We start from the raw sequence: 14,897 nt of genomic DNA, 5'->3' as shown, positions 1-14,897 counted from the left end.
TGAAGGCTTTGCTTCAGTGAGTCTAAGGCACGAGTATCCCTGCCAGCAATCAGCATGTCATCAACACACAAAACCAAGATTATTAGGCTGCCATTTGTTGCTTTCTTGGTGTATAAGCAATGATCCACTTGACTTCTATGAAAACCTTGAGACTGCATAAATGTATCAAACTTGTGATACCATTCTCTTGGTGCTTGTTTCAGTCCATACAAACTCCTTTTGAGTTTACATACCATCTTCTCTTTCCCTTTTTCACAAACCCTTCAGACTGTTGCATATATATGTCTTCATGCAGATCACCATGTAAGAATGCAGCCTTTACATCCATCTGTATAAGCTCCATATCTTCAGCTGCAACCAAGCCCAAAATGGTTCTCAATGTAGTCATCTTGACTATAGGAGAGAAGATATCATCAAAGTCAACTCCATGTTCTTGCTTGTACCCCTTCGCAACCAATCTTGCTTTGTACTTTGGCAAGGAACCAGAAGTGACTTTCATCTTGTAAACCCATTTGCATGGAAGGATTTTCTATCCTTTAGGCAACTACACCAAGTCCCAAGTGCCAGTTTTCTCAAGAGATTCAATCTCTGACAACATGGCTTTATACCATTTCTTGCTGTCCTGTTTGTCCATTGCTTCCTTGAAGCAAGACGGTTTACCACAGTCTATCAACATGACATAATCAGCCACATTGTTTGCAACAGGAAGGAATCTATCAGGTTGTCTAGTAGCTCTAGATGATCTCCTAACCCAATGATCATTGTTTGCTGACTTTTGAGCTTGCAAATTTCCATTTCAGCTTGCTGTCCTAGCATTTCAGCCTGCAAATCAGCATTAACAGCTTGTTGTCTTGGCTGTTCTTGCACATCCAGTGGCTTATCATTATGGGCAATGGCTGACTGATCATTTCCAGCATTATTTTTTGTATTTGCAGGCTCATTTACAGCAGGTATTTGGTATTTGTTGCTGTATAGCGGGTACATTTTGCTGTCCAAAAGGTATTTTTTGCCGGAATACAACCCTATGGACTTCCTCTGTTCTTTCGGGTTGTTTGTGTATGTGATCTTCTCAGAAGATAACATCATTGCTGCGTACTACTTTTCTTTTCTCGGGATCTCATAATCTATATCCCATTTCACCCTCGTCACCATATCCTAGGAAAATACATTTACAAGACTTTAGCTCAAGTTTGTTGCGTTCTTCCTTATGTATATGTACAAATGCTTCGCAGCTAAACACTTTCAAGTATGCATATGAAGGTGGCTTGCCCGATCACGTTTCTCGGGGAAACCCTCCCCCCCCCCCCAAAGACTTGTTTGGTGACTGATTAATTAAGTGTATGGTTGTCATTATAGCCTTTGCCTAAAAACCATGAGGTAAAGCAGCATGTGACAGTATTGTGCGGACCTTATTATGTATGGGCCGATTCATACGCTTTGCAACACCATTTTGGGGCGGATTATGAGGGGCAGTGAACTCCCTCTTTATCCCTTTGTTGTCACAAAATGCTTGAATGGCCTTGGACACATATTCCCCACCATTGTTAGAGCGAAGACACTTAAGTGTCTTATCAATCTGATTCTCAACCAATGCCAATAATTTTTGAAACTTGTCAAGCACTTTGTCCTTGCTACGAATAGGGTAAACCTATATCTTCCATGTAGCATCATTGACAAAGGTGACAAAATATTTCTTTTTCCCTAAAGATAACCGTGGCATCTGACATACATCAGAATGTTCTAACTCTAGAGAATAAGATTTCAGCGAAAGAGACTTCTTATGAGATGTTTGTGGATGTTTACCATAAACACAATGATTACAATGCTCAAAATCAGCATAACGAAGACGAGGCAAGTAATCCAAATGAGAAAGCATTTTCATTCAAGTTTGACTCGTGTCCCAACTCGCGCTGCCACAAAGAAACACTTGGCTGCTCGGTCACGGCAACAACATGGTCACACACACTACATACATGGAGAGGATACAAGGTATCACTTTTACAACCTCTGGCAATCACTCTAGATTCCTTACAGATCTTCCATTTCCCATCACCAAAGGTGGTATGAAATCCAGTGTCATCTAGTTGCCCTGTGCAAATCAAGCTCTTCTTGAGCTGAGGTACATGCCGAACATGCTGAAGTGTGAAGACAGAACCATGCTGAAACTGCAACTGCACACTACCAATACCTGCAATGTCACATGCATAGTTGTCCCCAAGATGGACAACACCATGTTGACCTTCTATATAGTCAAAAAACCACTCACGATGAGGGGTGACGTGAAAGGAAGCACTTGAATCTAGAATCCAAGTATGCATGTCATCATTCGTGTCTGCAAGTAAAGCATGTGTACTAAAGTGTGAAGAGACAAAGAGTACGTCATTCCCATTGTCATTGTCATGAGTGACTACATTCATCTCTTCAATTTTGACACTGCTCTTCTTAGGCTGACTCTCTTTCTTCTCTTCCTTGCTATCATCTGTCTTCTTGCCCTTTCCTTTCTCTTTCTTCCATTTTTAGCAAACATGTTTAAAGTGACCCTTCTTGCCACAATGATGGCATTCAACATCCTTGCCACGTGATTTACTGTGTCCCTTGCTATCAGATTTGCCTTTCTGCTGTGATCTCCCCCTAGTATGCAAAGCACTGGAAGACTTACTAGATGCATTGTTTTGCCGATTCATTTCTTCCATGAGTAGAGCATTCTCTATATTAGCATACAAAAGGATCGCATTAGAATTGCTCACAGGAGTCTTGAATGTATCCCAACTCTTTGGCAGAGTGCAAAGCAAGAACGTAGCCTTGAATTCTTCATCAATCATGAACTTCAAGGCAACCAGCTGGCTGAAAATGGAGTTAAACTCACTCAAGTGAGTAGACATTGCTGTACCCTCTTTCATACGCAAATCCATAAGCTTTTTCGGCCAATAAACTTTGCTTGTGGCACTCTTCTGTACATATAGTTCTTCCAGTCGAGTCCAAATAGCATAGACAGAATCCAAACCTTCAATGTTAAACAACAAGGCATTAGAAATGGATAGCTTGATGGTTGAGCGTGCAAGCTCATTTAACTCATCCTAGTCTTCTTGTTCCATATTTGCAGGCTTTGCCCCTTTGGTCTTAATCGGCTTTGCCTGCTTCTTCTGCAACAGAATATTATAGCACTGTTTTTGCCAGACTGCAAAGTTATGTGCTCCTTCAAGCCTCTTAATGTGCACGAGATGATTGCTGTCATTGCTGCCAGCCATGATTTTCAGTCCAAATGTGACCAAAAAATTCAGCAAATGCAGGCCCAAATTGTCACACAAGTGGCCAAGGTACAAACAAGTACCAACCAGCAATAAATAACCACAATGCAGAAATTTCAGATCTGCAAATACATTTTCAGAAGCACTAGATTTTAGCTGCAATTTTTGTTGTACATGCGCTCACGGGCACAAAATTTGACAAGCACGGTCAAAAGCCCAATTTTGCCAAAATAGAGCAATTTAGGCAAAACCCCCAAAATTTTCCAGCTACTGGGTGTCCAAATTGCATGGAATTAAACCTGCATGTACATAAAATGGCCAAATGGTGCACAAATTTTGCCCAAACAGAAAAATCCCCAAATTGCACGGGGTTCAATGTGCATCAATGTCAAGAATTTGGGTAAATTTCAGCCCAATTCTTGCATGTACATGAAAAGCCCCAAATGTCGGAGGCAAAATGTCACAAATTCCTGCAATTTTTGAGAGAAATATCACTGTTGTGTCTTGCTTGCATCAAATCTGGACAAATCCCCAAATTTCTCGGGTCCTGTGTGCACAAATTTTTGTGAAATTGAAAAAATTTCACTAAAATGTGAAAAACCCCAAATGCCCTGGAAAATGTGCACCGATTTTGCAATTTCTGAGTTAGATTGTCCAGTTTTGCATTAAAGTCCCCAAATCCGAGAAAAGCCCCAAATTTTCCATGCCAGATTTGCATAGATTTGGAAATTGTGCTTCCACACGTGAACACCATCAAAAGAAAAAGGGGGTGAAAGAAAAGATTTGGGGAAAAATTTTTAATTTAAAAAACAGCTGACGGGGGGGGGGGGGGGGTGTGTGTGTCGTTGACCGTTGTGTGCCTGATGCCTGCTGTCGCCAGCCCGTCATGCAAGTGTGTGCCTGCCCGCTGGACCCGTCGCGATGTCACGCCTGCCCATCACTCCTGCTGGTCACGCCTGCTTGCCGACTGGTCCCGTTGGCTGCCTGCTACGTTTTCCTGCAACCCGACCCTGTCTTTTGGCGCCTGCCTTGTTGCCTTGTCCTGGTCACACACAACGGACATGTCGCCTGTTGGTGCCCACTTTGAGCTGAGAGCCTGAGACTCTTGCTTGATCGACTTCCTTTTGTCTCGAGGTTTGATCTCGGAAAGCGTGCACTCCGTGCTCTGATACCAGTTTGTAGACAAACAGTCTATCGTTAGCTGAGCTGAGAATGCAGATGAGAGGAGTTGAGAGCAGTAGAGAGTGAGAGAGTGAACACGACACACTGGATATTCAGTACAAAGACTAGTGTACCTTTAGGTTTTAGATAGATATATATGAAAGTACAAATATGCTAAGGGTGTGTTCACACCCGTGCACATATAAAAGGCACGATGACCCTTTATTCCCAATAGGTCCCTAGGCGAGAAACCATAAGAACCTCACTGTGATTTAAGGTTACTGCAGGTGTTAGTAACATTTGGGCATGACCTAGCATGACATGGAAATGTGTCATATGCTGGAATGATTTGTTAGGCAAGAGTAGGCTCATTGATAGCAGCAGCCACAGCAGAGGCTGGGCCAGACGGTTCCTGCCTGTGGGCGCACCATCCTAGGGTCCTTTTCCCTTGGGTACATAGACCATGTGCAATGGCAAAAAGGCTGTTGCCAATTCTGCTTCCTTCCAGCTGCTTTCGTCTACTCCTGTAGCAACCCTGTTGACTATGGACACTGAACGAGAAATTTACAATAGGCTGTCAAACTCAGAGATGGGATGCCACAAGTTTCTGCCCAACATGTTTGTTCCATTGTTCAAAATTCTGGTCCATCACAATGTGTAGGCATGATGTTGGTAATGGTTTTAGGTGTTTTGGTAAGGCTTTTGGGCGTTCCCTTTTGGCTACAGCATTGTCTTGCTTCTAGGTCGATTGGTACTTTGGTGATGCTAAGATGCATAATCTGGAATCAAAGTCCCAGACAATATTAGGTTCTACACACAGCTTGTATCACTCTTCAGCAGTTTGTCTTTAACCAGAAAACAGAAGTTTATCTAGGTCATGCAGCCCTGCTGTCATAAAAAAGGTTCAAGAATTCAAAGCACTTTTGCATTGTTAAATTAGAAGGTGCTAAATCAATCTCTATGATGCACCCAACTTAATTTATTTTTTATGTTTGCAAGCTTCCGTTTCCTAACTTCAAATGTTTTTGGAACTTTGCAGATCAAGACTCCCAAAGAGTACGAGGAAAAGTATTGGCGTGCAGTTGTAGAAAAGCATCTAATTCTTGATCAGGATGGGAAACCCATTCCTGAGTATAGAAAGTTCAATTCCTGGATATTATAAATTTTGATGAATGACTTTGAATGCTTAGTTCCTGTGGTTTCTTAAAGTATACTCCCTTCAGCAAGTGCATGAGTTCGACAGGTAATCAAATTTTACTCCATGAAGGGGGATGTGATGGAAAGGGAAACACCTTGCTTCAACTTCTGCATGTTATCAAGGCCCCATCTTCTCTCAAGCTCTGTTCTTGGTTTGCTGCTCTTACGAGCCTCCTTTTGCAAACCCCATATTTCATAAGAAATTTTCATAGACATTGATATTTTCAGCTTTTAGTTTGCAACATAAGGAGTTAAAAAGGATGGAAAGCAAAAAGTTGTGTTTTTCAAATGTGTGGAAAAGGGACTATTTTTTTCATGTGTCCTCTTAGCCTGAACGGATATGAGACCCATATTCTAAATAGCCTTGTAGGCAACACCACTCATCAATAGGCAAGTTCTCTTACATAACTTTGTGGTTCTATTCATGGTTACCCCCATGGTCCTTCATCATTGGGGCAGGTGATCAGGCCTATTTTGGTGTTGGGGTCTTGGAGGTATCTATTTATTTTGTTTGCTGCCATGTGCACCCCTTATTGCACAAGCATAGGTCAGCAAATCTTGATGTTTATGGAGCTTTGAAGATAGAAAACCTTGATTAGGGAAAGCCATGATCGACCAAGGAGGCCAAAAAGGTAATGATGGTGCACTCATAATTCGTAGTAGATAGGGCATCTACATATGTAATGTTAATTTGTCTCCACCTCCAATTGGCACCGACATATCTTGTACTCTCATGCGTCTTTGGAATATTCACCTCTCAACTCGAAGTTGTTGTAACAAGGTTTACATTTGGCCTATGGCACACCACATCCCAAATGATGTGCACATCCATGTATCTTGGCCTAATGATGATCTTCAAATGGTTGAAGAAGTTGAGATAGTAAATATTGTGATCTTACTCTCCTTTGGATTCCAAAGGCTCCTCTCTATGTAGAAAGCATGTAGGGCAATTAGACACTGCTGTAGTTCCTCAAGAGATGTAATATCAACACAATGTTGTTTGCTTATAGTAGGATCGGGTTCAAGAGACATGCAATTGATGCCATTGTTGCTCTAGTCCTTTTTGTAAAGTGAGCAATATTTAGCTCAAAGAGGGGTTCTGATGGGCATCCCTGTTCTAGGACAATTGTGCTTTGGACAATGTTAGACATCCCACCTAGTACGCATATCCTACTTACTCACTACCTCATATAGTGCACAGATCCTTGACCATCTCTATTGGATGCTCAACCTTGGCCAGTGATACTTAGGTAAATGCCTTGTGAAAATCCTTGGAGTAGCAATATCTCTTATGTGTGTGTTTATAGCGTAAAGTATGGTCAATAGTAGAGCACCTTGATCTAACATGTCAAGCTGTTCTTTACTATGGTTTTTAGTCCATTTTGAAAGTTTATGGTTATGAATATAACCATAAATCTTATGAACATGTGGCCAATCATGATCATTCTATAGTTGTTGGGCTTTGTGGATGTCTTGCTTTGTGAATGGGTACTATAGTGTTGGTTGCCCAACTAGATGGGAGTCCCTTGCATAGAGCTCTATTAAGCATGGGTGCTAGGAGAGGATTGAGTATGCTCCTCACACGTGAAAATTTCTTAGCAACTAGTTCATTATGATCCCAAGCCTTGCCATTCAGTAATTGATCAATAGCTCCCATTACCATATTGATGTGAAACAAGGATAAATGGATAGGGTGGGGTGCTTTTCTTGGTTGGGGGGATTAGGTGGTTGGAGAGAGAGAGAGAGAGAGAGAGAGAGAGAGTGTGTGTGTGTGTGTGATTCAACGTCTACTAAGGCCAAAATGAGCCTATGAGACATAACCATGCACTATGATGATCATCCTTGAGTATCAAAATGTAATATACAAAGATGTCATTTGTGATGGCAAGATGTGATGTGTGATGGTGATATACAATGTCGACATAAACTACAAAGGTATAGAATATAGGGTGATGTGAGGAGTACAATAGAGAGAGAGTGGGGGAATATATGGATTTGCTGACACCATCTAGTGGGAATCGGGGGTTGACTATGCCGTACATCCCTGAGGAGATGGTGTATGTTAGTATCTAGATTGATCTCCCATCTTTGCTAGGGACTAGTTGTAGCATCGACGGCGGATCTCCTCCATCTCTCTTTGGTCTAGCTTGTGTTTGCTACCCCGGTCTTTGTGGTCGACATACTGCTCTGACCTCCTCAGCTCTCTAGACTGTCACTCCCCTTTGTGCCGGTACTCTACATGTGGTCATCCTATGGAAGAAGGAAGTTGGTCATGATTGCTTGCCTCTCCTATGTGTTGTGCCATCCTATAATAGTGATGTACAGAGCCTTTGGATCTAGATCAAGAACTAGGCTAATTGGTGCTGATTTTGTGACTCCGTGACATATCTAAGAGAAAAGTCACCCCTAAAAAATAGGGGATATTTGTTGCAAACCATACTGTAGGCTCTACATTTGCATGCATACTTCTCCTTGTTGTCTTATCTCCACCCAACACAGTCTACATAACCTCTTTGCATGAGGGATATGAGTTTCTCTCCTTGTCTCAATCTCAAGCTGATGGGATGAGACCTCGAGTTGGCCAATGGCAACTTGCGTCTCATGTGACATGTATACATCCAAATGTCTACGTCTCACAATGAAGCGGTTTGTAGTCCTCCTCTAAAAATGGTATCTATAGTAGGACATCTTCATATGGAGGAACTGTCGAGGTGAGGTCCATGTATGCTATATTGTAGCTGGTAAATATCCTATTGCATGACTAGGTTCCTCTCAAAGTGTGTGAGAGGGGTATGGAGGGGGAGTCAAGGTCATACTGGAAGGGGGGAGGTAGCCCATGTCAATCTTAGAACTTCTAAGCCATTGCTCAACCTGTGCATACCATGAGGTCTCACATCTTGTTTGAGCGAGTTGTGGAGAAGCTCAGATGCTCTCTTGGGTAGTTGATTTGGATGCACAGCCACACTCTGTGGATAAAGCTGATGGCCTAGAAGAGAGCCTTTATCATCATGGGGGAGTGTAGCAAACTTTGCTCTAATGATCTCATGTGGTACTGATGGCTTGCTGCAAATCATCCGTGAGAGCATGATGACATGTGGTCTCTCAAATTGTTTCCACAAGTAGGTAGCCAAGTCAGGGGTCCAAATTGGTGCACCATACATCATGGCTAGTGTGACGAGTTTATCAATTAGCCATCTTCATATGCGAGGCTCCATGAAATATGCTTGGTGGCACTATCGCTCCAACCTGGCCAAAGCAGCATATCCTTGTCCCTACTGATGTAGTAAAGGTGATTCTGAAGTAAACATATGAGTCTACTGCCTCCACTTGTCCCTCTCCTAGGGTGAAGATTGACCTCCTCCTCATAGGGGCTAATGTGTGGCAGATTAAAATCTTGGTTTTCCCAAGATTCATTGTCAGTCCACGCTGTGTATAGAAGTCCTGAAGGGCATGTAGATGTCATTGTAGATCCTCTTATGACTCAGAGACCAAAACAATATAATCAACATAAAGCAGAATGGAGACTAAAGTACTTGCTATATCCACTCTGTCTCCTTCTTCTCCTCGTATGATGTGGCTCTTTATCTCATCAATGTAGAATCTGAATAGCATGAGAGAGAGAAGGCATCCTTGCTTCACTTCTACAGTACCAGAGACTTGTCCGATAGTCCTCTTGGTCATCTTACCCAACCAGTCACCCTCTTATATAGCGCATAGATACCCCAAATCATATATGATGGGATCTCTAGTGTCTGCAGCCTTTGCAATAGTCTATCCTGTGAAACCATGTCAGAAGCTTTGTGGAAATCCACAAAGCAGCAATAGAGCTTCTTCCTCATCTTCACTTGCTCTACCATGGCTTTGAGGGTGAAAATGTGATCAAGTATAGAAAAATCCCGTTTAAAGCTAGCATGTCTTGCTGCTCTCAAGCCCTCTCTCTCTGCATATGCACTAAGCTCTACCTCCAATATTACTCCATATATTTTGTCCAATGTATGACCTACCATGATGCCCTTGTAGTTCCTCAGATCTAAGGGGTCTCACACTTGTGGATAGGTAGGATGGTGTGTATGGTCCACTTGTTTGGAAAGCCTTCCACAAGAACCCCATTACACATAAAGGCAAGGAGATGGGACATGGTGCCTAAAGCATAAAGGAAAGGCTCACCTTATATACTTGTATGGTCCGTTGACCGCCCATTTTGCAATCACTCTATTGCTCTCTTGACCATATCATGTGTAAAGGTGGGTGTGGTAGGGCAAGGCTCCAGTGGATAAGGAATTGGGGCTGATGTGATTGATCATATAGCCTCTCTACAGACAAATGCCATATCTTTGGGACATTGATAGGTGTGGGCCATCATTGCTCCCTTAGTTTGCACCAAGTTGTGGCTGCATCTCTGCTCACATAAATAAATGGTATAGGTCCCAATACTGTGCCTCTTCATATGCTCATCTCTTACAGCAATCAAACTTCTATGAGCCTCCCCAACTCCTAATCCCCTTGGGGTCAGAAGATATTTGTACAGCTCCTTACACTGATCATCATATGACAGGTTCTGGGGCATGGTCCCATATCATGCAGAGCCATTAGTGCATGTCGAGTGTGGGATACTCTGAAGGATGGCTGAATGTAGAATTGAGGTGAGCTGAGGTGTGTGTATCCCCAAAGGGGCATTACGCTTGAGATGTGAAAGCCCATCATATACATGGTGGTTGTAGATGTTAGATAGCTCTTATGTGAAGGAGAAAGTAGTAGGATGGCTAGAGATGGTGGCAGGAGTGTGTGTAAGTGGGGAGGAGGATAGTGTGAGGGACAAGTAGTTGCAGTCTGCTCCAATCGGACAAGGGGGGATGATCAATGCACTGACTAACTCTGCTGTCTCAGTAGAGCTTCCAATCGGACAAGGGGGGATGGTCAATGCACTGACTAACTCTGCTGTCTCAGTAGAGCTTGGCACGTTCATTGTCTTGGACCCATTGGGTTGGAAGGTGGGTGCTCCAGAACCAAGCAAGTCCATCCTGTTGTAGATTCCGAGAAGATTCCGTGCCCCTGGCTCTAGTAGGTTCTAGCCGAATCTAGTGTTGTCTCCTCTAGTGGAGCTTTGATACTTTGTGTGGGCCTACCTCCTCTACATTCAACACCTGTAATCATCCTTGATTCTCAAAATCTTGTGTTGTGCTGCTTGCTCTGTGTCCTGGCATGAAATTCCCCTACCAAGAAGATCTCACCTAGTCTAAAGTTATGTAGTATTTCATCTGATAAATATGTAAAGGGGGACTCTCCATCTACTCCTCCTTCTCCCTCCCTCTCCTTTAGCACTGACTCCCCAGTGGCATATCTTGATCCTCTTGGGGGAAAGTAACAGAGGGCAATATATATCATCTGATCCATCCTATGATACCTGCAGTCTGACCTTGCTCCATGATGCTGACCCAAGTCTAAGTAGATGGGATTCCCCAAGAGTCCACGTAGTATGGTCTTCTTCATAAATGCTCTCTGTGCTGTCTCTTCCTGGAACTTTAGTACGAGTGTGTATTTTGTGGTTCTTTCCTAATTCTCTATGCTTTGTTAAAGGGAAAGGGATCCTCCTCTTTGTAACCCAAGCATATGCACAGCTCCTTACCATCATCTTTGGGTGTTAAGCCTCCTTTTTTGGGGATACCATTCACCCTCACATTTAGTCTTTTTGCTTGTCTCATTTTCTCTTCTTCAAGGGTAGTATTATTATTGTGTATCTCTTATTTGTGATGCTTCTTCTCGACTTCCTTCTTGATGTTCTTCTTTATGACCTCAACCCATCCTTCTTGTGTGGCTTCAAGCTTGAGGTCCATTGCTTTGTGGATTTGCTCTTTGATTTCGGTGATTGTATCCTCTTGGATTTCCCCTTTCTCCTGATCATTACTCTTTAGTGCAGCAATCTCTTCTTTAAGCTACTAAATTTCCATAAGCACGGCCTTCTCACTCCTCTATCCTTTCGCTTTGCCTTCAAGCTTGGTGATTTTATCTACTAATAGGCTGCACTATACTGTACCTGATTTATACTACTGTCCAATGCCTTCTTTGTGTTGGAAACCAATGCCTTCAGCAGCTTCTTGAGATTATCCATCTTGGCATCCACATTGGCCATTTTTGCCAGGAGAGGAAATGCCCTATTTCTTGTGCTATTCTGACATGTCTTCTGGTTTCAGGTGCGCAGAGCCATTTTCTCGTAGGCAGAGGCAGTGTGGACAGAGGGGCGAGGTCAGGGCATGTTTGCAGGAGCAAGGGCGGGTCAACAGGGCAAGGTCCAGTCAATACTGGGATAGGGCGAGGGCAGGTAGAGTTGGGACAGGACGGGGGCACATGGCTGAGACAGGGTGGGGTGTGTAGGGCAGAGGTGCTTCAGGCCAAGGCATCGCGTAGGCGAGGTCCAAGGCGAGAGAGAAATGCACTGCCCGTGGTGAGAATAGGAGAGGTGCTAGCAGCATCCTCCATCAACACAATGCCCACAACAAAACAACAAAACCTTGGTGAGGTATTAGATATTATCGTAATTTAGTATTTCTCATCCCCTCTAGTCGCTATGACCACGTTTCTAGGCTTCTGTTTGATATTTCCATAAGTCCATCACTCAAGATAGGAAAGTCCATAAAGGAAAATGCTTTCTTAAAAATCTCAAAATTATTGCATTAAAGAAAAAGTAATTATCTAAAGCAATGGATGTGAAACCATTTGCATCTAAAGTTAATGAGCCAATGCGTGTGCGCACAACGGGCATTGTGTGTAATGAATTGCAGCACATGGCCAACTCAATGCTCTGTGGTGCAATTTTAGGGGGCTGTTCTTGCATTCTCTGCCTCAGCTGTATGCCCCTGGCACTCCTCCTACTTGCCTAGCATTTGGAGAGGTTCATTTCAGCTTCTTGGACTTCATTCTAGGTTGAGATGATTAGCCATTGACTTAGGGTTGTGGAGAGACCTGCTGTTTACAGTTTAGGGCTGGTCCCTATTTGATATTTGATTCTTCAGTACTTCCTCCTATCATACAGTTTGTTTGTCATGGATACATGTTTCATTATGTAATGAGCTTCACTGTTCATGAGTAGTGAGTTTTCACTGTTCATGAGTAGTGAGTTGGTTGCAGTGTGGTAGGTCTCACAAGTGTTTGGAGATCTCTTATGTACAGTTAGCTTATGTACATGTTTATCTCGTGGCTGTGATACATCTATATCTGTCACTTTTGGATTCTCCAATAGTATTTGGTACTTGCATGCTATTTCTTGGACATTGCTATTTGGGTCTCACTCTCTGCCACATGGCCTCGTAGCTCATGAATAAAAGTACGTATATTTCTGTATGTATGTATTTATATAGAACTACCCTTGTTTCACATCTATCAAGTGAAACACCACCTTCCTTGAAGCACTTACAACATGGTGCTCTCTCTCTCTCTCTCTCTCTCTCTATCTTAACATATTATCTCATAGCAAGCACATACATACGAACATTCATCAAAATCACAATGTAATGGATTTCTAAAACTTTAATGTTTTTGTGAAGGTGTAGTATATTTAAGCGTGAATAAACCATTCAATTCTAGAATTGTCAATTGTGAAAAATGCTCCTTTTAAAAAATATTTTCCATATTCTAATTATGATCTATTTCAAGTAATTCACAAGTGTAAGCTGAAAAATGAGACATCTAACATGGGTTATGATTAATCATTGACTTAGGAATGAAGTCTACACTCAAATTAGAAAGCTTAAGTCATATCTTAAGTGAATGAATAAAATACTATTTATTACACATGCATTCGCTGAGCATTAACCCTTCCCTCCCCTCCCCCCTCTCCCCTCCCTTCCCAACCACATATTATTAAAAAATAAAATAACTCATTTTTAAAGATACTCTTGGTATTTTTCATATTATAATATATTTTGTATATGTAATATTATAAAATTCTCTATACTTTTTTAACTATATAATCATTTTGTTGATTGCACTTAGTATATTTAGATTCTTTTGAGGTGCATCCTTTAAAATTCTTTGAGTTCTATCGGCTATCCAGGTACGTGTTTAATGGTCCATCGAGAGACGAGTTTAAGTGATGACGCTCGATACTCCCATGGAATGTCATGGGGTTTGTCGCCTAAGATTTATTGAGTCCGTATTTTGCAATGGAACATTCACGGTCTGAACCCACTAGAATCGACCTGAAACTTGAGTTCCTAGTGGTCAAGTTATCTTGTCAGCATTTTAGCGTCGGGTCCTAGACATCTTAATTTACGTAGAGATATCCGAGCCGAAGTAGACTCATTTCGTACTTGGTTCAAAGAGAATGGGAAATGAGAGGGATGTGTCACTCAATCCTCTTTGCTTGTTGGACATAGTCCCATTTCGATCCCCTAAAACGGCATGAATCGGGTTTTAACTTAAGAATATCTAAAGGTTGATCGACGAAAAAGTTTGTGAGAAGCCTTTCAGTTCTCTGGGACTATTCTGTCGTAGAACAAGCCCGTCGGGGTTTTGTCCATCCGCTTTCCTTGATAGCTTTAGTTTTTTAATTAGGTTCTATCACATTTATGTGCGACGTTTAAAAACGAGCTTTCTTAATTAAGCCTATAGGGAACAAGGTTTGTTTGCAATGGTATCCTTTTGCAATTAGGCCCTACAATATCTGGAAAAGGATACCATTGCTTTTGCGGACACGAAAACATAGCAAGTAAAACAAGTTCAAATAAATTTCTTAACTTATTTTCACATTAATCTTTGTCTCGTGTCCATATAGGAAAAATTATGTATTCCTTTTTGTCCAATAGAAGTACTTGGTCCAAATTATATGGCACCATAATTTTCATTCATTATTTAGAATAGGATCTTTCAACACCGTAGACGTTGGGCTCATGACAGTCTACAACTCCGTTTCGAACTTCGCAAGGGATGTCCATAGCTCCATTGATCCCAAGCGACCTAGGAGTGAGACAACTTCCGTGGTTGGCATTTTCACCACTCGACCTTCGGCTCGTGAATCGAGCAATGCTCTCTCGGATTGAAACGCGGCGTGACATTGGAGATGATCCACCTGCACAAAATATCCTTTCTTAATTAATCCAATTAAGAATCAAGCAAAACCAAGGCAATCAGTCTGATATCATCTTCCAAGAAAACATTCCTTTATTTTTCCAAAGCAACTTGTCATTACTGATCCTTGCTATGCATTTACCATCAAATATAAGTACTTGGAGTAATCATCCAAATCACATCCTAACAATCAGTTTAATGTAAAAGCATTTAGGATTTAATTGATCA

The 14,897-nt window shown here is 42.0% G+C and overlaps 1 protein-coding gene across 2 annotated transcripts in view; it reads left to right on the top strand.

The window, feature by feature from the left end:
• Positions 1–5,848, top strand: part of LOC148018023 (Ribosomal protein S5 family protein) — a 29,125-nt gene extending 23,277 nt beyond the window's left edge. For both annotated transcript variants that reach the window (XM_087661649.1, XM_087661650.1), the window contains exon 8: positions 5,449–5,848. In XM_087661649.1, coding sequence (XP_087517775.1) covers positions 5,449–5,571 — 123 coding nt within the window. In that variant the 3' untranslated portion in view covers positions 5,572–5,848. The remainder of the gene's footprint in view (positions 1–5,448) is intronic.
• Positions 5,849–14,897: the final 9,049 nt, after the last annotated feature.

Source organism: Lygodium microphyllum, chromosome 21 (assembly GCF_053477565.2).
Source record: "Lygodium microphyllum isolate KBCC chromosome 21, Lygodium_microphyllum_v1.1.10, whole genome shotgun sequence".
In the NCBI taxonomy this organism is placed as follows: domain Eukaryota; kingdom Viridiplantae; phylum Streptophyta; class Polypodiopsida; order Schizaeales; family Lygodiaceae; genus Lygodium; species Lygodium microphyllum.
This window is presented reverse-complemented; position numbering and strand designations above follow the sequence as displayed.